The sequence below is a fragment of the Suricata suricatta genome, chromosome 5 (assembly GCF_006229205.1).
Source record: "Suricata suricatta isolate VVHF042 chromosome 5, meerkat_22Aug2017_6uvM2_HiC, whole genome shotgun sequence".
Classification (NCBI taxonomy): Eukaryota; Metazoa; Chordata; class Mammalia; order Carnivora; family Herpestidae; genus Suricata; species Suricata suricatta.
Window position 1 is genome coordinate 5,755,060 of NC_043704.1, and position 25,002 is coordinate 5,780,061.

The 25,002-nt window shown below is 46.6% G+C and overlaps 1 protein-coding gene across 1 annotated transcript in view; it reads right to left on the reverse strand.

The window, feature by feature from the left end:
* Window positions 1-25,002, reverse strand: part of DSCAM (DS cell adhesion molecule) — a 680,888-nt gene that overhangs the window by 37,238 nt on the left and 618,648 nt on the right. The window contains exons 16-18 of the mRNA XM_029938933.1: window positions 23,246-23,316; window positions 5,120-5,360; window positions 3,257-3,403 (exon numbers count right to left, since the gene is read on the reverse strand). Of these exons, the coding sequence (XP_029794793.1) occupies window positions 3,257-3,403; window positions 5,120-5,360; window positions 23,246-23,316 (459 nt within the window). The remainder of the gene's footprint in view (window positions 1-3,256; window positions 3,404-5,119; window positions 5,361-23,245; window positions 23,317-25,002) is intronic.

Here is a 25,002-nt window from a genome sequence, read left to right on the forward strand (position 1 = left end):
TATTCATGAACCAGATGTATGACTGCAGTCAGAACCCTAGTTCAAGATCACCCCCCAGAGATGCCGACTGCGCACCACACGTGCACCTCACTCTCCCTGACCGAAGGGGAAGGGCACGCTCCTGACTGGCAGACACCCGATGATTAGTGGATCTGCAGTAAGTGGAGACGAAAATTATGACAAAAAGCCCAATCAAAACAGCATGCTTCATTTGCCATTCCTGTGAGCTCTTGTTATTTTTTTTTTATGGCTTACTCAGGATTTCTATCATTTACCTTTTACAGCCTCAAGAGGGTTATTAAAAAACAACAACCAGGAACTGAAGAATAACGTTTAGGTGAAATCATGAATAAAATAACATGAAATGAATATGTGAAATGAACTTAGAGGTATCATTTCTACTATGATATTTTTTAAACTTTCTGTTTGAAAACAAATTGTTTTTATGCCTTCCCTCATTTTCGAAGGGTTTTAAGGCCCAAAACAGAGGTGGAAATAACATTTCTGAAGCCCGCCACCAATGCTAACAGCCGGATGGCACCTAAATGCCGCCTCGCTTCAGAATCCACTGTGTGATCTTGAGGGAAAACAGAAGACATGACAAGTGGTTCAGATCCAGATGGAAATGTGACTTCAACGTGCCCAATTTTTCTAGTAATCTCAGATGAACAGTTTTGTGAGGTCTTGAAAAGTATTGGGCTTTCAGATTGTAAGACACGCAGAAATGTCTCCAGCATACCGTATGGTTCCCCGGCCCCATCAGATACATTACCTGCTCACACTAACAATAACCAACGCTTTCGGATGTACGTATCTGACAGCTTTTGGGCAACTGCTAATCACAGTGGCGGTAACAATTTGCGTCTCCCAGTCTGTGAGTGTGTGTGCCTGTGAGTGTGAGCGGATGTATGTGTGAGTGTGTGTGAGGGGTCTGTGTGAGTCTGTGAGTGTGTATCTGTGAGTGTGACTGAATGTATATGTGGAGGGTTCTGTGGGAGTCTGTGTGCCTGTGAGTGTGAGCGGATGTATGTGTGAGTGTGTGTGAGGCTGTGAGTGTGAGTGTGTGTTGGAGTTTGTGGGGGGTGTGGGAGTGGGGTGTGGGCTGTGGGTTAGTGGGTCTGGTCCTTTACACAGTCACGATGTTTCACATCTGTGGGAGCCCCGGTCCACAGCCTGAGAAGTTTCTGCGGAAGCACCAGTAATCCTATGGAATTACCTGCTAATTCATAAATGTCACTTCTTATAAGCAGCAGGTAAGGAGAGAGTGTTCATAGCGGGCTTATGTCTCTACGGGTTTCTTTCTCATCTTTCGGAGATTAAGTGTCGAATTCCTACATTAGACATTAAGCACATCTCTTTGATCTTAATGCCGTGAGCAAAAGTATCTTTAAGAAGTGTATGCGTTTCCAAGCAGTCTTTATTTAAAGACTTTCATGTTTTTGAATATTCAAGTATTTAAAGCTCAGAAGCGTCAAGTGGAAAGAACCGTATTCACTGCATTACCCTTCGCAGAGCTAAGGTGTTAGTGGCAATATTAGCAAATATGAGCGCTGTGTGAAAATACGGATGATATGGATGCGTCGTCACCCCTGGGTTCTGGAAACATTGCCAACAGAACAACAAGATAATTTCAATGCCACACTGCCTTTAGGAGAGCGTGCTAGGGATTCTAGCTGCATCTCATTCAAGAGGAGGATGCGAAACCAGACCAAGTAACAACAATGATCTAGTATGATGTTGTGTCAATAGAAGAGATACTTTTACAAATTGTATTGCTCTAAACTTTACCTCTACGGGACTTTAAAAAAGCTTTTTGGGGGGACAAGAGGGTGACGTGGTTAAAGAATCATTTACATAGATCTGTCCCTCCATGAGGCTGGCTGTGCCTAACTGGCTTGTGGTCCTATGTTCACTAGATTCTTCCTGGCTCACTGGTCTAGCACAAGGCCAGCACACAGTAGGCACTCAGTTAACGTGCCTGCCTTGGATGGAGCAGGTGACAGGAAGGCTCTAGTGCCTGGTGCCATGTGAGATGCTCACTTACCATCCCTGGGTCTGGTCCTCAGCCCTGATGTAGACATAGATAACTAAAGCTCCCCACGCTGCTATTTCCAGAGCAAAGTAAGCTTATTTGTTAATGTGTCTCCCTTCCTTTATTGTGGCACCAATATCAGAGCCCCTGCAGCCTCCGAGGTCCTGTGTACTCTGCTCACCTGGGTGGGGACAGCCACCTGCTGGGCAGAGCAGACTCAGGTGGCCAGAATGGGGGTGGGATATATCTGGGGGCTCCGGCTGTGTTTGCCCAAACTCAGAGGCCACCATGCCCGGGAGGCCACATGCAGTCACAGGGGCTCAGAGAGGCCCCAGACAAGAGGAGAGGCACCCCCTGCCTGGGAACGGGATGTGCAGGAGGAGGCTGGGGACCGGACGGAAGGGGAGGTGCAGGTGTGGACCACACAGGTCTGGGGATGCCGGCCTTAGTAGCATCCCCGTGAGGGTTATGGCACTGGTGTGTCTATTCTCACGGAGTGGTGCTCAGTCTGGTTCAGTGACACAGGCCTCTGAAAGCAGAGACACCGAGAAGTACTCTCCCCAAGAAAAATCTGGCCCCAACCTTGCTTCTACCTGAGCGAGCTCTCATTCAGAGGCTTGCCCAAACCAACAGAATGATTCTGTCCTATAACTTGGAAGGAAAACAAACAAACAAACAAACAAACAAACAAACAGAGAGACAAGAAGAACGAAGGAAGAGAAACAGGAGTGGGGGAAGGAAAAGGAGAAAAAGACAAGGAAATTTTGGATTAAATGGTTAACAAGATTCCACATTGCTCCTGGACCCTCTCCTGGGTCATGACCGGCACATAAGTGTCCCTGCTGAGTTCTATCAGGAAGTTGGAAGAGGTCAACCTTTTAGGATACACGCCACGTAGAACTTTCTAGATACAGATCAGCGTGTTGATGCCGCATGCAGAGGTGGGGGCCTGGCATAGATATTTATCTAGGAAAACACATCCGTGTCTAGACTTCCCAAACGCCACCTGCTCCGTTACCTCAACTCGCTTTTTGAAGATACATGTTTTAAACAGCTGTATACACCTGTGAGACTGTAAGAGGAGTGGTAAGGACAGAATGGCGTGGGGAAAACGGACGGTGTCCGCTGATAAAGATGTGCCCATCATAGCCCAAATCCCACGTCAGTAGGGGCGGGGGTCGGCCAATCCCGGCAAGCAAACTCACAGCTCTTTTATCCTCTTACCTCCATCCATCAGGTTGGCCCAGTAAATGACTCTGAATCCCTGGAGAATTCCATTCAAGGCTTCCTTGGAAAGTGTGGACCAGGATATCGATATGCTTTCTGGTGATGTTGCTATGGCTTGGACATTTTCAGGGGGGTAACTGGGCACTGAAATTAAACAATCAGAATCTGTAATAACCGTGGGGGCTTAACTGGCAAAACAATACTGAATAAGCAGCATTAGTTTAACATTGCAACGTGCAAGCCAAAGAAAATAATCACACTCAATCCACAAAATTAAGGGGAAAAAAACCCCAACTACCATTTCCCTTTGCAAGTATTATATCTCCATAGAATGTAAAACAATATGAGTTTATGCCTGTGTCCGAACAGATTTCCATGGCCTCCCTACCCTGGTTGACTACTTCACCTTGAAGGAGGCTGGCTCCGGACTGGAGAGTGGGGACCACTTCTGATTTTATTATACGAGCAAAACACCATTGCTCGTCTGATTTACTTCCCCATCACTGACCCTCCATATTTAGCAACATCCAGCGTATAAATCAGAAGCGTAGCTATTGGAAAGCGCAGAAGAGCAGACACGTAGTCATAGCTTATTCACTGTCCCCCTCACCCCGGCCAGCCTCCCCTTTCAAAACTACAACATTCCGTCAGAGGAAAGAGGGAGAATGGGTTAAGATGGAAGCCAGAAGGATATTGGAGGTCTTTTTTCACACTGAGTTTAGGCAAAGCTTCAACGGCCTGGCGGGGAGAAGGGACAAAGTACCAACAGAAACACACATCAGTGAAACACGAGCATCAAAGTGAAAACCAAAACGCATATGTAACCATGATTGCAAAGACCATGGAGCCGGAAAGAAAAATCCCAGTTTTAGGGTTTCTGGTTTTCTAAGACTTCTCTCTCCGTAAAAAGGATCACAAGTTATGGATGCCAAGACCCCATGTGCCTCCTCACACCTTTCACCTCACGGCTAATTGCACAGGAGGTCACCTCCGTGCAGAGTTGCTGCCTTCAAATCTGCCCTTAGTGTGACAACGAGCCCATGTCTTATCTCTGCCCCTAACGCTGGCCCTCTGGACTCGGTCCTCCATTGCTTTCCAAGGACTAAAGGAAGGCACGGGAGAAGGGTGAACTATCTCTTCATGGTCACTAGGGGGTGCTCAGTCACCGTATGATTTGCTCCCGGACGCCGGATCATGCCTTTCTCTAGTCCAGAGCGGTTGAAAAAAGGAAGGAAGGAAGGAAGGTAGGAAGAAAGGAAGGAAGGAAGGAAGGAAGGTAGGAAGGAAGGAAGGAAGGAAGACGAAAGGAAGGACAGAAGGAAGAAGGAAAGAAAGATGAAAGGAAGGACGGAAGGAAGAAGAAAGAAAGGAAAGAAAGAGAGAAAGAGAGAGAAAGAAAAAGGAAGGAAGAAAGAAGGAAAGAAAAAAAGATGAAAGGAAGGAATGAAGAAAGGAAAGAAAGAAAGAGAAAGAAAAAGAAAGGAAGAAATAAAGATCTAAGGAAAGAGAAAGAAAGAGAGAAAGATTCCCCACTAACACTGATTTGGACAAATTCTTAGAAAACCACATTTCTAAGCCCTGGTTGGTCCTAAGGAGAGCCTTGGATGCCCTCTGGAAGAGCCCAATCCTCCTGCTTAGGATGAATGAGGCGCTGGAGAGGAGCAGTAGGGCACTGCAGTCAAGCTCTGTCAAGGGCGAGAGCCAGTCCGTGCAGCTGGCAGGTGAATTAAGGCACGTTTCCCTGGAACGCTGTCCCCGGGGCCCCGGCAGAGCCAGCAGGAGCCAGGCTGTTAGGTGGCGAGCAGACCAGAGCGAACCCGTGAGGAAGGCAAAGCCGGAGCGGCCACCTCCAGAACCTACCGTCCTCAAGGGTGGTGGTGATGATTTCCTGAGAAGAAGGCCCCGTCCCAGCCCGGTTGCAGGCCTGCACCACCAGGCCGTACTGGGTGAACTTGTTGAGGTTGTCCAGGGTGTAGATCTCGCTGTCCCCGGTCGTGTCGATACTGATGATATTGAACTGGAAGTTGCCGCCGGTGCTGTACTCGCGGTAACCTATTTGGTAGCCACGGATAATCCCATTTTGCAAGTGTTTCTTGGGAGCCTGCAGAGGAGAAGGAAAGAACACACTAAGGAAAACCTGAGGAAGGACAGGAGGGAAGCGGCGCCCACCGGCATCTTAGGGAAGCCGTCGATGGCCTTGGGGGTAAAAGCAGGGGGTGTCCTGATGGGAGTCGAGACAGGGATGTTAGCAGTGAACTCGTGCACAGCTGCCCTTGGCCGCGTACTCTTCCTTGGGGGGTCTGAATCCCCGAGTGCGTGTGCCGCACCTCGGGTGCCCCCGCCGTCATTGTGGGCACAATGGTCTTCACACCTCCGCCCGGCAACGCCTACCAAGCCAGAGCTGCTCGGCCAGGCTGGTCCAGGCAGTTGGGAGCAGAAATGATTCTTTATTTGTTTTATTTTATTAAAAGTTGTTTTAAATGTTTATTTTTGAGAGAGCGAGACCGAGTGTGAGCGGGGAAGGGGCAGAGAGAGGGAGACACAGAATCCGAAGCAGCTCCAGGCTCCGAGCTGTCAGCACAGAGCCTGACACAAGGTTTGAACTCACAAACTGCGAGATCATGGCTGAGCCAAACTTGGACTCCTAACCTAGTGAGCCTCTCAGGCACCCCCAGAAATGATTTTTTTATAATAGTTTATTGTCAAATTGGTTTCCATATAACACCCAGTGCTTCTCCCCACAAGTGCCCCCCACCATGACCATCACCCCCTCCCTCCCTCCCCTTTCAGTCCATGGTTCGTCTTCAGTATTCAGTAGTCTCCCTTGATCTGTGTCCCTCGTTCTTCCCCGCTCTCTTTCCCCCTTCCTCTCCCCATGGTCCCCTGCCAGGTCTCTCCTGTTAGACCTATGAATGCAAACATATGGTATCTGTCCTTCTCTGCCTGACTTATTTCACTTAGCATGACACCCTCAAGGTCCATCTACTTTCCTACAAATGGCCATATGTCATTCTTTCTCATTGCCATGTAGTACTCCATTGTATACATAAACCACATCTTCTTGACCCATTCATCAGTTGATGGACATTTAGGCTCTTTCCATGATTTGGCTATTGTAGAAAGTGCCGCTATGAACATTGGGGTACATGTGCTCCTAAGCATCAGCACTTCTTTATCCCTTGGGGCAGAAATGATTTTTTAAACAAGGTCCCTGCCCTCATGGAGCTTACACTTAAATGGAATGTTCCAGGATCAAGGTGTTTCCAGCTGAGGGCTGCGTGTGAAGGGGACCCACCAACGACGAGAAGGCAGACCTTTCTCCTGATGGCACAAATAATTTTGGAGTCATTTCATGGTAATATAACCTGGGCCGGGCGAGGCTACAGTTAGCTAGTCTCTGCCAATGATAGAGGGTCTGTCGAGTCGAAGACAGGACACATAAGCCAGCATCTTGGATTTTTAAAAGAAACCAAACTCTTTACAAATTATAAGAGCAACACAATAGTGATGCTCTAAAGTAACAAAGGTTTTGTAGACTTTCAGGCAGTCAAGAGGTATGTGTGTGTGCAAGTGTGCATGTGTGAGTATCTGTATTACGTTTGCATGTGTGTATGTGTGAGTGCTTGTGTGTGTGTGACGTGTGTAAGTGTGTACGTGAATGTGTGCTGTGTGTGCACATGTGTGAGTACATGTGTGTTTGTGTGTGAGGTGTGTGCAAGTGTGCATCTGTGCATACTCATGTTATGTTTGTGCATATGTGTGGGTTCGTGTGGTATGCATCTGAGTGTGTGTATGTGTACACGTATGTGGATATTTGTATGTGTGTGCATGTGCATGAGTGTATGGGGGTGTGCACGTGTGCACTGTGCACATCTAAGTTACATCTGTGTGCATGTATGAGTGCTTATATGTATATGTGTGTACAAGTATGTGTGCATATTTGTGTTATGTCTTGTGTGCAATTGAGTGGGTATGTGTATCTACGTGCGTGCAAATATGTATGTATGTGTATTTGTTTTGTGTGTGTGTGTGAGTACATGTGTGTGTACAAGTGTGTATTTGTGTTGTCTTGTGTGCTTGTGAGTACATGTGTGTATGCATGTTAGTGTGTGTACAAGTGTGTATGTATTTGTGTTGTGTGTGCGCACACGTGTATGTATGTTGGTGTGTATACAAGTGCGTATGTATTTGTGTTGTCTGTGTGTGCATGTGAGTATGTGTGTGTCTGTGTTTCACTATAAACCTTGGACTTAGAGCTCTCGGGAGCCTGAGGACTTTGTGCCCAAAGTGCTAACAACCTGGTTGGAGAGAGGGGTAAACCCTTAGGAAACCTGAGAGAATCTCAAGTGTCGAGTGTCGGGCGCCAGAGGCGAAGGCCAGCGGGCGTGCAGAAGGCGGCAGACTCAGAGCCGGTGGAGGGGTCCCTGGGGGCCTGCGGGCCCGGGAGGCGCGTGTGGTGCGCGGTGCCTGCAGAGCGCAGCTGGGAGAGGCAGAGCCGCCGGGGGAGAGCCGAGGTGCCCAGGTGCGGGCGCAGGGCAGCCAGGAGTGGGTGCTAGGGATCAGATAGGGCGCGGCGGCCTGGAGCGCCAGTCCTTCATCCAGGGCAAAATGCGAGGCAGCGGGGTCCACGCTGGAGACAATGTGCGGAGAAGGCAGGACGTTCTGAGCAGCATTAATGAATTTCAGCAAATATTTATGAATTGCCTAATAGGCACCCTCCCAGTGGGATTGGATGCTGCCGGTTATGTTGGAGTGTTGTTAGTCTGAGCCGTACAGGAGCAGTAAAATCACATCTTTTAAAGCGTGTTTCCTCATAGATGGTTTTCTTGGATTGCCACTGTCTTCCTCAACAACCAGTCCGATTTCAGGCCAACACGTGGATCCGATGGAGATCACCACCACGTTTATCGTCAAGCCGGTGGGTGCCCTCAGAGCCCCGCAGGAGAGCTCAGCCCTTTCGTATAAGCATACCTCTATGCAGTCTTGTTTTTCCAGTGATGAGCTGTGACTTTTCACTTTGTATGAAATCAGATCTAATGATTTTAGATTTTGAGATTTTGATGACATAGAAATTGTTTCATTATACCCACAGGGTTGCATTCATGTCATTCAATTAATAAAATTAATTAAATGCAGATATTTCTTTTATGTCACATAGTTTTTAAATGTTAAATACAGTAAGGGGCACCCGGGTGGCTCAGTCGTTTAAGTGTCTGACTTCGGCTCAGGTCATGATCTTGCAGTCTGTGAGTTCGAGCCCCGCATCAGGCTCTGTGCTGACAGCTCACGGAGCCTGGAGCTGCTTCAGATCCTGTGTCTCCCTCTCTCTCTGCCCCTCCCCTGCTCACACTCTGTCTCTCTCTCAAAAATAAACATCAAAATTTTTTAGAAATGTTAAATGCAGTGACCCAAACATAAATAATCTATATTTTTAAGATGCGGTTTATACCTATGAACTATTCTGATTTCTCAAGTGACTCCCTGTGTAGGTTTAAGACCTCCTCAGACACTAGGTCAGGACAACAGTATGGTGCTTATGGCATTAGGTCAAGAAGTGAGACAAGGGAATGAAGGCAAAGGCTTTCATAGAGCAGCCACCCATTTAGCTAAATATTCTACAAGTAGCACAACCTGCTTGGTGACTTTTAGCTCCTTGGGGTTGGGATTTAATCATGCCTGTGATCTGGCTACACAGGTAGGGTGGAGAAATCTTCCTTTTTTCCCTCACGCGGGTGAAAATACGTTCTAACTAGCTTAACTACAATAGACATTTTTAATCAAAGAAACACTTAACAAATCACACGAAGACAAAGTATTGCTTTTATGCACAAAAATAAGCCAAAATTCTCACTACGTCAGGCAGAGCTTATGTTTTATCAGTACTTTGTACACTGAACAGTCAGATTTCAACTTAGAGATGTGTTTACCTTAAAGAAATCCTTGGAAACATTGAAAAACTCCTATCTTTTAAAAAATCCACAGATACAGGATTGTCGTACATTCAGTATAGGAAATGTTAAGGATTGTGGTGCACATTCCAAAGTTATTGAAAGTGAGCCTAGAGGTTCTCTCTGATTTGAATGGGCAGCAAGCCAGTGGGGCCAGGGGTTGTGGACTGGTGGTGGCACTTGAATCCATCTGGCCACGGGCCTCAGGTCATCCCAAGACAAGTTAGTACATAATACCTTTAGTTTAAGATTTGTTCCAGATGATGTTTTAAACATTCAAGCCTTGGAGCATGCATTTACCTGGGGTAAAGGGAGATGTATGTAAAGAAGAAATCCTAACATGGAAGATAGTTTTAGAATAGGATTCTCTAGCTGTTAAATAGCATCAAATTGTGATTGAAAAAAAAATGGGTCAAATACAATTGTTTGTTAGCGGAGTTAATGGTGGAAGAAATGAAAAAGAGGAAATCAGGTAGAGATCTTGAACGTACTTTGACTCTGGGTTGCAGGTTACCGGAGAAGGCAAGTTTCCTAAGAAACCACTTCGGTCATGCCCCTTTTCTCCAGATCTCAGCTGTCTCTGTCATTGAGATTTAACATAGACGGTCCTGGATGTTCTCTGGTGACCTAGGATTCTCTCTGGCTGCTTGAGATGTTCTCAACTCTTGCATTTCCTCATCTCGTGAAACCCACCAGACACCACTCTTTTCCTTTCTCTGTCAAAACCCAACTCCTTCTCCACGGCCAGCTCATCGGTCTTTTTCGACTGCCTCCATCCAAGTTCTCTCTCCTTCAGCCTCTGCCGGCACTCCCTGGTTCACCATCAGCTCAGCAAGAATGGGTCACTTCCATCCCCTCCTTGGCCACTGTTCCATATCAAATGTTGGCTTCCAAGGACTTGAACGCAAGCTCCAAGTGCATAAGGATTCCCACAGGCATATTTGAAATCTCACTCACTCACTTGTCCACAACAAGGCTTCAGCACAGGGGACATTCTCAGAAAATGTTACTGGAGATGCAGAAGAGAATGGTTTTGAGCAAAGATGAGGCGCAACAGAAGTGACGGGTAGGAACGACCTCAGTTGCAGGTTTATAATCTGACTGGGTACAGGGCTGACGGGAAAGGTTTAAAGATAGATGAGACAGATGAAATCCAGAATCACGGTATAGCTCTTGATCTGAGACCTGCATTAGCCAGTACAGAAGGAGGCCTCAGGAGCACTGTGCAGTGTGGACTCAAGCTGAGAGCTGGCTTTCATGTGGTCACTTAGCATGGCAGCTCATGCATCAGGATGAGAGATCCAGGCAGGATTTAGAAGAGTCCGACTTCATTTTCCAGGCCCCGTTAAAGCAGAAAATAGCATACAAAGAACCAACTTATTTGGACAATGTCATCCTTTTTATTTTCCTTCTCAAAACAGGGATTCCAGGAAGTTTGTTCACTTGCTTAGTCAGTTGATGGGTTACATGTTTTTATAATAAGGATCACTTGGGGCCCCTGGATGGCTCAGTTGGTTAAGTGTCCAACTTCAGCTCAGGTCATGATCTCAAGGTTCGTGGGTTTGAGCCCCATGTTGGGCTCTGTGTTTGGAGCCTGGAGCTCCCTCTCTGTCTCTGCCTCTCCCCCACTTGTTCTCTCTCTCCCTCTCTTTCTCTCTCTCTCTCTCACACACACATACACACACAAATAAATAAATAAATAAAACATTAAAAATATATAAAAAGGATCACTTAAGGCAGACCCACAGGTTTATTGCAAACCTTACCTGCCAACCAGTTCTCTTAATACATATTAAAGGAAGATTTTGGAGATTAAGTGAATGGAAAAATTAAGAGAAAAGAAAGAAGAAAGGAAGTCCAAAGTGGAGGAGGGCCTCCGTCACTCTATATGGAAGAATTCATTCTGAGTCCCTTCCTGCACTGGAAGATGTTGTTATTTACAGACTGCTCTGATTTACGAGTGTTCTGTTCCTCCCTCCTCTCAAACCCCTTCCAGTGTACTCTAGTTCTGCGAAAAGCCCTCCTCTATTCACTGTCGTGTTTCTCACGTAGGGATTAATTATTTTTCCGTGTTGAATACACTCTTCCTTTCATTTGCCTTTGGATCCAGTAATAAGCCTGGTTTCTTTCCATTTCCCTCATTTATCTGCCGTCTGTGGTATCTGGCAGTTTTCCCCTCCTGTAGTCTCCCTAAACAGCCTTCTTTCATCCTTCTAGGTGCCCTTTCTCCAGCCTCCGGTCCCCCCACCTCCAGCCAACCCCCAGGTCCTTTAAGAAACCATCTCTTGATCTCCATGACAACAGGAGCACCAATAGGTGGATCAGTGTGGTCTGCAAGTGCCTGTGTTTTATGCATTCATCCAAATCAGCCTGTGAGCCACCTGTGGCAGCTGTAGAGTCTTTAGAAAGTTGGTAAAGACAGGGATGTGCAAATGCTCACAGCACTGTCAAGGATGTGAGTGAGGACAACAGACATCTCTTCTTTAGAAAACCACTAGCCTGGGCCTGTTTCTGGCACACTCCCTGCCCTCTTCCCACCACAGGTGAATGGACTCTGCTCATTGACAGGATTCACCTGCCGACCAACCGTGAGCGCTAAAACCTCTACCACAGATTTCTGCATTCCAGGAATGCCACATCAGTCTGGCATGTTGAGTAACTCAGGTGAAAAATGAATTGAAAAACTTTCTTTTAGATTCCTACAAACTCACTTAAAATGTAACCTGTCCTCATTTCCCGTTATTACAGGGGTGGCGGACTGTCTTTTCTCATCTTCATGTTCTCCCTCTGCCCCCTTCCCTGTTCCCCAACATAAACAGCAGCCACTCACTAAGCTTGCACAGTGAATGGAAACGTTAAATTGAGCAGTATGGGCTGGCGCTTGTCCTACACACGGGGACACCTGCAGGTGAACCCGTGATCAAGGTGCTTGCGGTGCCCATGGTTGGCACTGGCTATTGTGGAAGGGGAAAGGGAGAGGTGGCTATTCCCATTGTGGGTGAGAAGGTTTTCCAGAAGGAGCACTTCGTCTGAGTCTACAGGAAGACCAGCCACTGCTGGTAGGTAGTCAGCCTTCCCCATGGCACTCAGGCGAGATAGCAAGAGGTGACCCGGGAAGGCATAGCTTCGAGGGACCCTTCAAGAGGGATCCATGATGACTGTGGGGGCAGGGATGTCAGGAGTGGGGAGGAAGCTAGGGAATCCCTTCTGAGTCAGAGACACATTGAGGGTGGGGGTTGGTGATCTGGGTCTTCACAAGCCCTCCAGGGGATCCTGGGGCACGCTCAAGCCCGAGAACCACAGTCGTTGTCTTGGGAAGCCTTCACAGGTTGAGCACTGGCCTCACTTGGGATGGACGATGAAGTTAAAAAAACAACAACAGTGAGCTCCTAAAATTTCAGGTCACTAATAACCCATTTTCCTGGTCTCTCTGTGGAACATGTAAATAATGACTGTCAGACCTTCATGGTCAAGCGAGTGGCACAGCAGGGAAGGGACTCTGCTTCACAGGTGGCCTCAGTTGGAAGAGGACCATGTCTTGCCACCCAGAGCCCTGGCTGAGCAGCTGCTCTGGGTGAATGGATCGTGGGTTTTGAGGAAGTGAGGTCCAAGAGGAGAGGTCTGCACCTTGTCTCTGTCCACACTAAACACACTGTCCACACCATAAGCCTCCTACGAGTGGTACACATGGCCACGCGGTACCCTCCCCATCGAGCATCTGGGACAGAATGAAGGGCCACATGTTATGAAATACAAATTGGACACATGATCTGCCTATGAGACATGCTTAGAACACAGAAGCTGTTCAGGTCAGGGCTGAGAAATTGATGGCGAATGACAGAACTTTGAAACACACGCAGTATTGAGGGGCCGGGAACTTTGACTTGTAGCTGCTCATCACTGGTACAGTCAGATTTGGCAGGTGGGGAGGAGAAACAGCCAATCATATGCACGGACTCGGAAAACCCAGGTAGAATTTTAGAAACAGGGTCTTACAATTTTATGGGATGAAATTGAGGTTGCCTATTGCATTACAGGATGTCGTTTATTTACTTTCTAAAGTGTGGGGTGGCTCTCATTTCATTCATTCACTCACTCATTCATTCATCCAACCAGCAAACATTTGTTGGATTGCTCCTCTTGCCAGTTCCCCTCTGTTTTCTGAATGTCCCTGTCCCTTCCATCCCACACTGTCATAACCACACACAGCATTTCTCACCAGCCAGAGAGGCTCATCCAGTGGTTTCTACCAAAGACCTAACAAAGGAATTCACAGTGCATACCAGACCCTGCTTGATTTTACATGTACTGGCTCTGAGAGCTGGTCACCAGAATATCCCACATTTAATGTCAGGGCCTCTAGATGCTTCTGAGAAACAGAGTTGCCCAGAAGAGTGTCCCAGAGTGTGATGGCTCACAGTGTCCCAGAGTCTGCGGGTAGAGTCTTTTGGAGAGAAATGGCATGGAGAGTGAAGGTGCCTGGGTTCAGGCCAGGGAAAGGGGAGAGATAGACGGGGGAGGGGTTACAAGAGACAATTCCATTGGCCATCAAGAGATGTAGCCAGGGTCCAGCCGAGAAAGAATGCACCTGGAGACTGTGAGGTTTGGGGAGACAGGTCCTGCCTGTGCGTCTAGACATTGTGCAGGGATGTACGGGGAGAAGGGCTTAGGTGAGGAAGTCGAGAAGGAATGTGCACCAGCCTGTGAGCACAGGGCTGGGACCCCAACTATTTATCAACACCTGAGTCATCTCAAAGGGCTTGGCTCCTCCTACATAGACTGGAGGGTGACAACCCAGAATAGCTCCCCTGTAGGTAATGGCATTTCCAGCCCCTGGGGATGGTAGGGTGGCCAAGGAGATCTGGGGGCAAGTTGGTTCTGGGGGCAACTTGCTAAGCAAGTGCAAAAGACAGTGTTTTCAAAGGCATTAGGGTCTTCGTGAAGGAATGGCCTGCCTCAACCATATGATGAATTGCTTCTGTCCTAGTCTTTGTAACTTCTGCTAGGTATGGTCTATCCAGAAGAACCCAAGAAGATCCAAACTTCAGAAGGAAGTCCTTCAGTGCTTTAAATCTTGGTTCAAAGAGCCAAGTAACAGGAAGCTGATTGGTGATGTGCTCCAATTTCATATGGCTGTTTCCCAAGGATTGTCTTGTTCAGAGAAGAACGGTTGAGAAACTATGGTCCAAGGGCCCAGTCTATTTGCCCATTTCTTCTAGATGGCTCTTAGCTAAGAATGTATACACTTTTTACATTTTTACAAGGCTGCAAAATTCAAAAGAGGAAGAATGGTTTGTGACATGTACAAATTATGTGAGCTTCAAATGTCAGTATGTCTAAGTAAAGTTTTCCTGGAGCTCAGCTCCACCCACTCGCTGTCTACTTCCGCCCTCCAGTGGCAGAGCTAGTGGTTAAGGCAGAGGCCACATGCTCACGAGGCTGGGAGTATTTACTCTCTGGCCCTTGATAGAAACAGTTTACCGATCCCTGTAGGACACAATGTTGTGGACTCAATCAACATGTAGGGTAGAATTCATGGGTTGGGCTGGGGTTGGAGGCAGAGTGGGAATGGGAGGTGAGCAACGGTGGGGGAGAGGCATCTTTGTGAGAGAAGGGTAGGAGAGAGGCCAGGGTTTGGGCTGAGTGCTTGATGAAGTCAGTCCCCCTTCTTGCTGGGATGGCCACGTTCTAACTCACATCCTGTCAGAAGAAGACCAGCAATGCCTGCATCAACAGTGGGCTTTTGGTCATGGATTTAGTGTTTACCATCTACACTTGATGTCATGATTAAAGCATACAGTAGCATTGCTTCCATAGAGCTATTCACCTTTGTTTCTTATTTATGCTTTGGGAAATGAAAGATATTAGCCTCAACTGAAGGGATTTGAATGGAATGCTCATAAATGGGTAACTGAGGAGAAGAACATTGAGAGAGTGTTCAATAGGATAGTCATTCCTGTCAGGAACATGCTCTCCTGGACATGGGATCCCCCAGGGACCAGGGTTCTCAGATGGGGGATGAGGTGACACATGCCCAAATGCAAAGAGAGCCTCAGGTCCTGCATAGACCCCGGGAGAGACACTACACATTCTATACCTCCCACTTTCCTTCCTGGGAGATTCTGACTTCCAGAAGTTAATATTATGCCTCCTGAATTCTTCTGTTATTTACATAAAAACAGGGCTTATTTTCAACTTTAAATGGTAACTTTTAGAAAAACCACAAAAAATGATAATGTATCTTTAAAAGGTAGAATTGCTTCATTGCCCATATTTCTATGATTACTCAAAGCACATAGCATTTTAATTTTATGTCTCAACTCAAACTTCTCAGAAGCATGTGCTAATGGGAGGAATCCATCACAAGTATTGAAGGAATGTAAAATTAGTTTTCAAAGATATTTCTACAAAGAAGAGTTGGCTTTTAAAAAATTACAGGAGATAGAGTTGGCTGGTTACATCTTACTGCATTGAGTTAAATGCATTTGTGTTGGTGAAATGAATCTGAAGGCATCCATCGTGTTTTTCTGTTCGGTTTCATGTTACCCTGAACACAGAATGTGGACCCTGCATACAGTCTCCTACAGCAGTGGGCTCATGCTGTCCTGGCTGGAGTTCTTGAAACAAACCACCAAGAACTTAGTCCAGCATGGTTTTGACTGATAAAAGTTAACATCATATTTCTTTCTTTGTCTTAGGAGACGTGTCCACAACGTTACAGGTGTCATCTGATGTCTGTGGAATTCTTGGTTGGAAATGTGTTCCGTTATTTGTCTGATTTTTCATTCCTAACATAGGTGCCCCATTTCCTAACATATCTACCTTTATTTGATTTCTCTGATGAGATGAGAAATGTCATCAGCAGGATGGCTTAATGACTGCTCACTAGGAAAATTAGGCAAAGAAAATGGTGTATCTTCATTCACTCATTTGATGAGTGCCAATTTGTTATATGATGGTAAGCGCCATACTCACTGTAACTTGATCCGATTTGTTCTCTGTTAAAAGCAGAGTGAGTATTTTATGAGAACCAGTAAAAATAACACATGGCATTCTTAAGAATATTTTTCTTAAAATTACTATCTACTCATGAATTGTTAGATTATTTAAAATAAAACATTTATTTGGTCAGGCAAACTTCACAATATTTACATTTACTGGGATGTACTGTTAGCAGAATGGGCTGTGCTACCCAGAGCCACCAGGGAGCCAGCAGCCTGCCTGGGGACCAAAATTGAGGCTGTCATTCAAGGGTTCCAGCTGCATATTCTAAGGGGTCATCATGCCCTTAATCCTCCCTGTTTTCAAGTCAGTGCTGAGAGGTGAGTAGGGAAGGTAATACCCATACACATGTTAATTCATTTATGATAAAATAAGAAAAACTCTCTGAATGGTAGTGTAAAGGGACTGAGTTTCAACAAAGACAAAGTAACTTGCTTGAGACATTTTTATTAGGTGTGGTAATGGAAATGTTACCTGATTTTCCTGAAGTCTAATCCATTACTTTTTACATTCTATTGAAGTATTCTTATTATATGCAATTTACTTGTAGATATTTAACTTATGTTAATCCTACCTGATGCATAATGAAATGTTGTCAAGTGATATTTTTGCATATACTCTTTATTTTTCACTGGAAGTAGTATATATTCATACATATACGTCCCTCTGAAATTTCATACCTAGAATTATGTAATTAAGTAATTTTTAGTATTATTCAATCATAAGCAATTTTAATCTGAATGTCCCAACTCAATTGTATTATTATTATTATTTTTTTTAGAGAGAGACATGAGAGCATGAGTTGGGGAGAGGGACAGAGGGACAGAGAGAGAATCTTGAATAGACTCCATGCTTAGTGCAGAGCCTGAAGGGAGACTATCTCTTGACACTGGGATCATGACCTGAGCTGAAATCAAGAGTCAGACGCTCAACCGAGTGAGCCACCCAGGTGCTCCCCACCTTCCCCCCTCCTACTGTCCCACCATTAGAACCTAATTCACTCATATAATGTGACGTGGCTGTATTAGACAAAGAAAGACCTGTAAGTGTCCAGAACGCCGTTAGCTGTAACTTTATGATTCTTATCATTATCCTTATTTGAGCTTTTGATAATGTTCTCTACCAAGGCAAACACACTACGTTTATCTCCTCATATTCTACCCTAGCAGTTTATAACCTGACATCTTTGAAACAGAACAATGAAAGTGCCTATCCTCTGACGTCTTGTGTCAGGATCACCCAGGCTCAGTGTGAAACTTTCAGAATATGCCATCTGATTGCCAGCTGATGAATGGAGATGGCCTTGGTCCTATTCCTTAGTCCAAGCTCAATTTGTGTCCTGTCAGGGTCAATTAACGGGAGCAGTACAATGGGATCTCCCTCCTAAGCTGAGTTCCAGTCAATCTGTCCAGCATGCCCGGTGTCAGACCTACCCACACTCCTGGCCACTGAGCAGCCTTTGGAAAGCTGGCCAGCATCTTTTTGCACTTGGGAGCTTGGAACCAAGAGAATTGCCTTCTTAGGTTGGGAGGCCAGCCAAGACCCTTTGGGCAGTCTGGCTTGAGGCTCTGCTCTGGGAGAGAGAGCTAGGGTCATTGGTGAAGGCCAATCACATGGCTGAAGCAGGAAGACTGATCCAAGGGGTAGATGGAGATAAATGCCAAATATATGCCAAATGAAGCAAATAAGAAATGAATCGTTTTGCTAAAGGGAGGCGTACACATTATGCATGTATAAAAATATAAGATGTGAACATAGTCCAAGCATTTCTAAAAAAAGGTACCTTTCTTGATATGAATATTTTAACACGAATGCAAACAATACGAGTGGTTCATGTGTTCATTTAACAAATATTCAAATACAATTCTACTGGAGATATATTGAGCAAATGAAAACAAAACAAAATATGCCCTCTACCCTCACAGAGCTAGTCAACTGTAAGAAGCTGAAAGAAAATACTCCAGGGCGATCTGGATGACCAAAAGATTTTGAAGTCAGTTTGGATTTTTCTTCTCTTACTATAGGGGAAAGAGGCTGGCTTGTTAATATGAGAAGGGCTGACAGTAACTTAAATATTTGTAAGACATGTCAGTCATTAGGATTTTTAACAAAGCTGCTGTAAATCCAACTCTAGAACAAATTGATTAAGAAATGCAAATTTTATAATTTTTTATAGCCTGAGGATTCAAGTGAGAATTGAGAAATGAAGTAAAATTAATTTCAAGGCAACCCTCTCCAATTTCAACTGATATTGGAAAAATGGGTGTTGATTTACCAGTCCAGTTATGTTAAGGTTCAAGTTTACATTTGGAAAGAAAGAAGGAGAAGACAAAAATTACATTTTTCCTCTTTTCTCTAACACTAAAGTCGGGTAAAATATATACCACGAGGTTGGAAGGAACGGGACAAGAAACTAATATTTGTTGAAGCTCACTATGCACAAGCCACAATCCTGGCACTTCAAGGATTTAGCTTTTTGGTTGCTTAGAAACCAGTTGGAAAAGCCGTGTGAGGGTCCTCAGTCTGAGAGTCCAAAGCCCTCAGGTTTTGGGCAAGTACCCTTAACCTCAGGAGTTTGCACAAAACCTGATATGCCCCATGCACAGATCTAATGGCATAATGAACGCAAAATTGAACTCAACGCCCGGCGGAGAGCAGATGCTCAGAGAGACTGCTTTCCCAGGGATTCCAGCCAGGGAACACTGTTCTAGAAGGCTGTCTTTTTCCAACATGGCATGCCATGTCCTGCGTAGGGTGATTTAGATACAGGAGTCAAGTGGCACCTGCCGTTTATTAAGTCATTATGGTGAAAGTCACTGGCAAGAAGGCAGTTCTGTTTTTAAATGACGAGCGAAACCGTTTTCTCATTGGAAGAGCTCATCTCAGAAACACGCGATAGACTGCAGTGGGGCTGCAGTCAGTGGGAGTCACTGGGGATCATGGAGATGTGGTGTTTGGTTAAAAGTGTTCTTCAGCTTGCTGAAATTTAATTAGCCCCCTAAATATGCAATGTTTGTATTTTATGGAAATCAGGTGTCTCTTCTCCAACAGTGTTCATTCGAAATGAAACCCAGCCAGAGGGGTGGACACAGAAGGGGCAAGAAAGTGGCAAAATTGTTCTCAGGGACTTCTTTGCAGTCATCAGTTTGACCCCTGCTTTTAGCACGGCAAAATTTAAACAAACATTTCGTAGTTTGGGGATAGCCCATGGCTCTAAAAGGACTTCTCATTTAAAACAAAAGGAAATATTTATGTCAATAGGGGAAAAGAACCATTTGCCTTCAATTGCATCCTCTGGAAAAATGTTTTTAAATGCCTGTGATAGTTAAATATTCCAGATGCTTAAGGTTTTCTGTTCCAAGCACATGCAAATAGGCGGTCAAACTGTCCTTCGTTTGCAATAAAATGGGATCTGTGGATTCTGAGACTGACCAGAAGAGAAGGTGACAGACACCGTCAAAAGTGACTTGTTTTGTTGGTATTTTGGCACTTAGGGACAGAGACTAAAACCATAGTTTTCTGAAGAACCAAAGAGTTCTCCTTTAAGTTTTATGATTGTGCAGGTACTTTATCAAATCTACTATCAATAATCAGTAGCTTTACATATTCGTTCTGATTTTAAGTAACCCCAGCAAAACCATGCAGTAAAATGTGTTTGCTTCTCCACACCCTGTTGTTCTTCAAAGGCTGGGGGGGGGGTGGGCAGGGGCTAGAAAATGGATCTTTATTATCATTTATTTTTATTTATCAAGGACCACTTGTGTTATCTATTGAGTGTCTGTCAAGGTGCCATTCGGCATTTTAATTTAACTCCAAAGACATAAAAGGATTAAAATCCCAATTTAATATGGTGCTAGTTCTTGGACATCTGCCTGAAGGCTGACATTTGACGTGACAGGCGGGGGCCATTTCCTCTGACGCCTATCACAAATTTTTTGAACCACTACTGCCATTCGTTTTTTAAATAAATTACACGAGAAGCCCATATGTAAAGTGGCTGGTCTGTCTGCTCCACGGAGTGGGGCTCAGCTCTTGGGGTGCCCACCCATGGCAGACTCTGGGGAACCTTACTGTATATGGGTTAGACCCTCACGACATTACCGCCTGAGGTTTGGAGGTCCTCAGAGCTGGGGTGCCTTCTTGATGGCAGGTTTGGAAAGGTGGAATGCCTCAGAGGCCATTGTGATAAGGACCTCTTCATTCTCAACTCACAGATGTCCCCACCCTCATTTGTTCATTCACTCGTTCATTCAGGCCGAGGTGCCAGTCACTGGGGACCCAAGATGGATGAGACACCTCCCGACCTTCCTCACAGAACAACAGAATGTAGAACCTGTGTGATGGGGGCGGGGGTCTCACTGAGCTGTCACCGGGAGTGAGGGTCACACAGGTGAACTGCACTTTGGAGATGCACATCTGCAGAGAGAGTCAAGCGGGACCACAGTGCTGGGTCAGCGGGACTGGGCAGGCAGAAGGGGGGATGTTACAAACAGTGTAGGCAGTGACTGGGAAGGAGGAGGGAGATGCTGGCTGCGGGCACGTGAATGGCCCATTGTCACTGGGGAAAGTAGGGTGACAGCCTGCAGCCGGTGCTGAATGGCCTGGTGAGTCCTGTGGGAAGACCATTCAGTGGGCCATGGAGAACCTTTCCCAGACTTGAAATATAAAAATGTGAAGCTTTTCTTTGGTGAGAGACATGGCTAAGATAAAAAAAAAAAAGAGAAAGCCATGTTGTTTATTTTGTTCCATAGAAGGGGCATGTCACAGAAGCACGGCTTATACAATCATTAAATGAACTTGGTATCTAGCTCCAGTGTTAAAGAAAGGCTGCCCAATGTACCCCTGACCTTTAAGAGGTCGAGAGTCAAAGATGGCTATTTTCCCACCAAAGCCCCGGGGCTGTTCTCTCCTCTGTCTCCTCTCTCCCCTGAGCTCAGTTCTCACTTCTGTCAGTAGTCCTGTGGCCCTGACTGAGTTTCTAGCTCAGTCCTCTCACAACTCGGGGAACTTCTATTCTGTCAATTGGCGCAGGGCACCCTCTCTGGGTTAATGTGATTTCTCTTTCTTTCTTTATTCCCTTCTTTCTTCCCTTTTCTGATCAGTCTCCATACACAAGATGTAATTCTGGGGATTTTACACCATAACATCAAGGCATATTTTCTGTGTTGTGTCATCCTTTATGTGTACTGTGGATTGTACATAAAAGCATACAATTTAGTCGAATCAGTGACACACTTCCATTACATAATCAGGCCAACACGAAATGCCAAGCCAGCGCACGGTGCTCCTTACCTCGCTCGGTCTGGTAAGTCACACCTGTCCATGCGCTGACAGGCCACACGACATCGGCCCGCTGCTCCGAGGCAAACCACTGCTCCAGGGCTCCATGAACCATGCATTATGATCAGCTCATGATGTAATAATGGAAGCAAAGCTTTTATCTAAGAGCCTGCAACACGTTCATTCTTTTGACATTAAGGAGAAATTTAACTGCAATTTGCTGACTTCTGCTTTTTTTTTTCCCTCAAGAGACAAAAAGGACGCAATGCCTCTTAAAGTCTCAAAAATATCCATTTTAGGTGTAACAGCTCTGTGGACAGACACTTTTCTCATGAGGGACCCAGAAAGCTTTAGCGACACAAGGAATAGCTGGTCTTATTGGTGGCAAAGCGTGAGACGCTGCAGGGCCAGCAGATGAGGCCTCACAGAGCCTCTGAGACAGAGTGAGTCAGCGCTCCGTCTGCAGAGTGGCCAGGATGCCTGTGGGGTTGCGGCTTGCTGAGTGCCTTTTGTTACGCAGTGTGTGATGCTCGCGGCTGACCGACATGCTCACAGAGACAAACACCGTCCCTTCCCACACTGCTTGGCCTGCACTGTCCCTAAGCTAACCAGTCCTGGCTTGCTGTCTGCCAGAACCACAGCACCGGCGGGGGGACATGAGAGCTCGCACAAAGGGTTTGTGGCATTAAAGTGCATTGACACCAAAGCAGGCAGCCGCTGTGACAGTGAGGATCCTTTTGTGTTGTGGACACAGCTCACTTTACGGAAGAGCTGGGACTGGAAGGGAAACAGCAACAACGGGCAATGGGTTAGGTCCTCCAGGGTTTCAGGGGTGAGCCACTTAAGGCCCCCTGCTGTGGTTGTCAGCTTCTCCTCTGAGACAGATCGCAGGGAGAGGCTGGGTAAGAGGGGAGGGAGACCAGGGCTGGAAGGGCCAGTGCAACTTACACAAGTTTGGGCCCAGCAGGAACCTTCCGGATCAAAGGGATTGGACCTACAGTCATGACCTGACTGGGGAGAGCACATGGAGGGATGACCACTTCCCTAGATAGTTCCCCCACCACATTAGTGGCGTTGGGCTGTGCATCCAATGGGGTGCTTGTGACCAGCTCGTTCCAGAACGTTCACCAACCCTGCTTCCTTCAGCACCAGCTTTGCTAGGAGAAACATGCCGGCCGGCGGAAATTGTCCCGCGTGGGCGGTTGTTGACTCGTCGCTCAAGCTGTGTCTCCAGCCACCTCTGTAAGCCCCCAGCTGACCAGCGGCCAGTGCGCATCTGCAGCCACGCGTGGGTGCACTGCCTGGGGTGGCTTCCTGCTCGCTGAGGGGACGTGAAGGGCGTTGTAGGGGCACCACGAGCCGGTGAGACAGTGAGGGCGGGCATCCCTTCCGCCAGCTCAGCGGCCTTTATGCCATACTCGGCTGTGCCATGGGGAGGAGCCACTAGAAAAGCGCCCCTCCGGGTGGAAGTGAGATGCACCGACCACATCTCTCTCACTCCTGGTGCGGAGACCAGCTCTTAGGACTCCATCGCATCCCAAGCAGGGAAACAAGACATAACAACCTCATTCCCTGTGGACACAGGATTTGTGCACGAGTGTTCAAAATGTGGATACACATATAGGATTTCAAGAAAAGGGCTCTTAATCTAATCTTGCCAAACAGAAGTTTCGTGAAATGTGCCTCTGCGTCCTACCATGAGTGAAAGGCGCACCCGCAGAAAAGCGTCAGGAATGCAAGTGTTTGCTCAGTTTACCTTCCAGGTGACTCTGATGCTCTGGGATGAGATGGGCTCCAGGTGGACTTCCTGAGGTGGGCCGTCAGGAGCTGTGAAGACCAAAACCCACAGGCTGGTTAGAGCCGAGTTCCAGAGCAGACTGAAGTCTATACAACACGCAGGCTGGGAAGATGGCCCCGGCAGCCTAGAGAAGCGTGTCTGCAGCTTCAGTGAGCAAACCCATTTGGCGAGTCCCTGCGCCCTAAATATACCTTGTATGTACTTGCTCCCAGGAAAAATGGGCCTTGGGGACCCAACCCTCTGTCACCTCTTCACCACGCCTCTGACAACGTGGTTAATAAACGCTAAGTCTGAGCAAGTTCACAGGTAAAACAGGAAGTTGAAAAACATGATTTCTTTTATAAATCGCTGCGGTGGCTGTTGAAGACCTTTCTCTTTCCCTTGGGAGCTTGTGTTTAGTGACGTGGTATTGGGGTCACTGAGGTTGTTCAGAGCAATTGGGGCAAAACAAAAAAAATCAGGATTCTTCTGCCTTTGAGTCTCAGATGGCTTATTTTTTCACACTTTCTGATTAAAAACTCTCATTACCCAATGGCTGTCGCCTTGGAAGGCAGAAGCAAAGCTAAAGAGTCAAAGCATGCAAGTCACACCACCTTATTTTCAATGGTGGTAGAGACTCCAATTATGTTCCAGTTCCAGTCGGTCACCTGGCATTAGCAGCGTGCTAGCGCTCAGCACACAGTGTAAAACTAAGAGGTGGAAATCATTTTTGTCCCTGAGAGTTCACGTGTTATCAGAACAGCGGAACGCACGCTCTGGGAGAAAGACCACCGCACAACATACCAGATACTCAAGGGTCTTCTGAAAAGTGGAAGGAACTGGTAACCCAGGACTCAGAGGGAGAAACCCCTCCAGATCTGTGGAATGACAATTCTGTCGTCCCTACTGAGTTGCTGGAGGGCCAAGTCTGTGGATATGGAGATTCCCCTTTGCAGCAGGGGAAGGTGCACAGGGCAGAAAAGAGCAGAAACAGTGACTTCCAGCTGGTTTGAAGGGTTTGCAAGTCCATGGAAGGGTTAAGATAAAGGTCAGATCAGGGGAGAGGCGAGGCCAAGGGAAACCAATTTCCTTGGATTCGGGAGAAGTAAGAGCCATTCTCGGATGGAGTGGCTGATTGGGGGGTGTTTCAGTCTTTCTGCCTGAGTTCAAATTCCGGCTGCATCACCTGGTAGCTGTGTGGTGTTTTGCAGGTGACTTAATTTCTCTGGGTCTCAGTTTCCCTCTTCATGTAACAGGACAATAAAGGATTGTCATGAAAATCATGGGCTCCATAAATGCAAGCAATAATGCTTATTATCATGGGGTGTTTCACATGAGTTGAAGGAAAGGGGGACAGTCATAGAATGAAAAGAAAGGAACAGCATCTGAGCCCAGAAGATACTGGGTGTGTGCTGAGCAGCTGGAAATGTTTAGAGAGAGAGGAGTTGAGTCTGCAGTCGGCTTCCTTCCCCATCCTGCTTCTGTCCTGCTCACACCGGCCCTGAGAGCCACTCTGCAGGTGTCTGTGTTGTGCCTGGCCGGCTGCTGGCCCCACGGAGGCTCAGCCTCGCCCGGCAGCCTGCTCCAGACCGTCATCTGTGGCCGGTGCCAGTGTCTGTTTCGCTCCTAAGCATTGATTCTGGTCTCCACTCTACCTCTTCCAAAGGGGACACGGTCCCAGAGCAGCCTCCAAACCACCCCTCATCATACTAACTTCCCTGTGTTCTCTGTCTGCC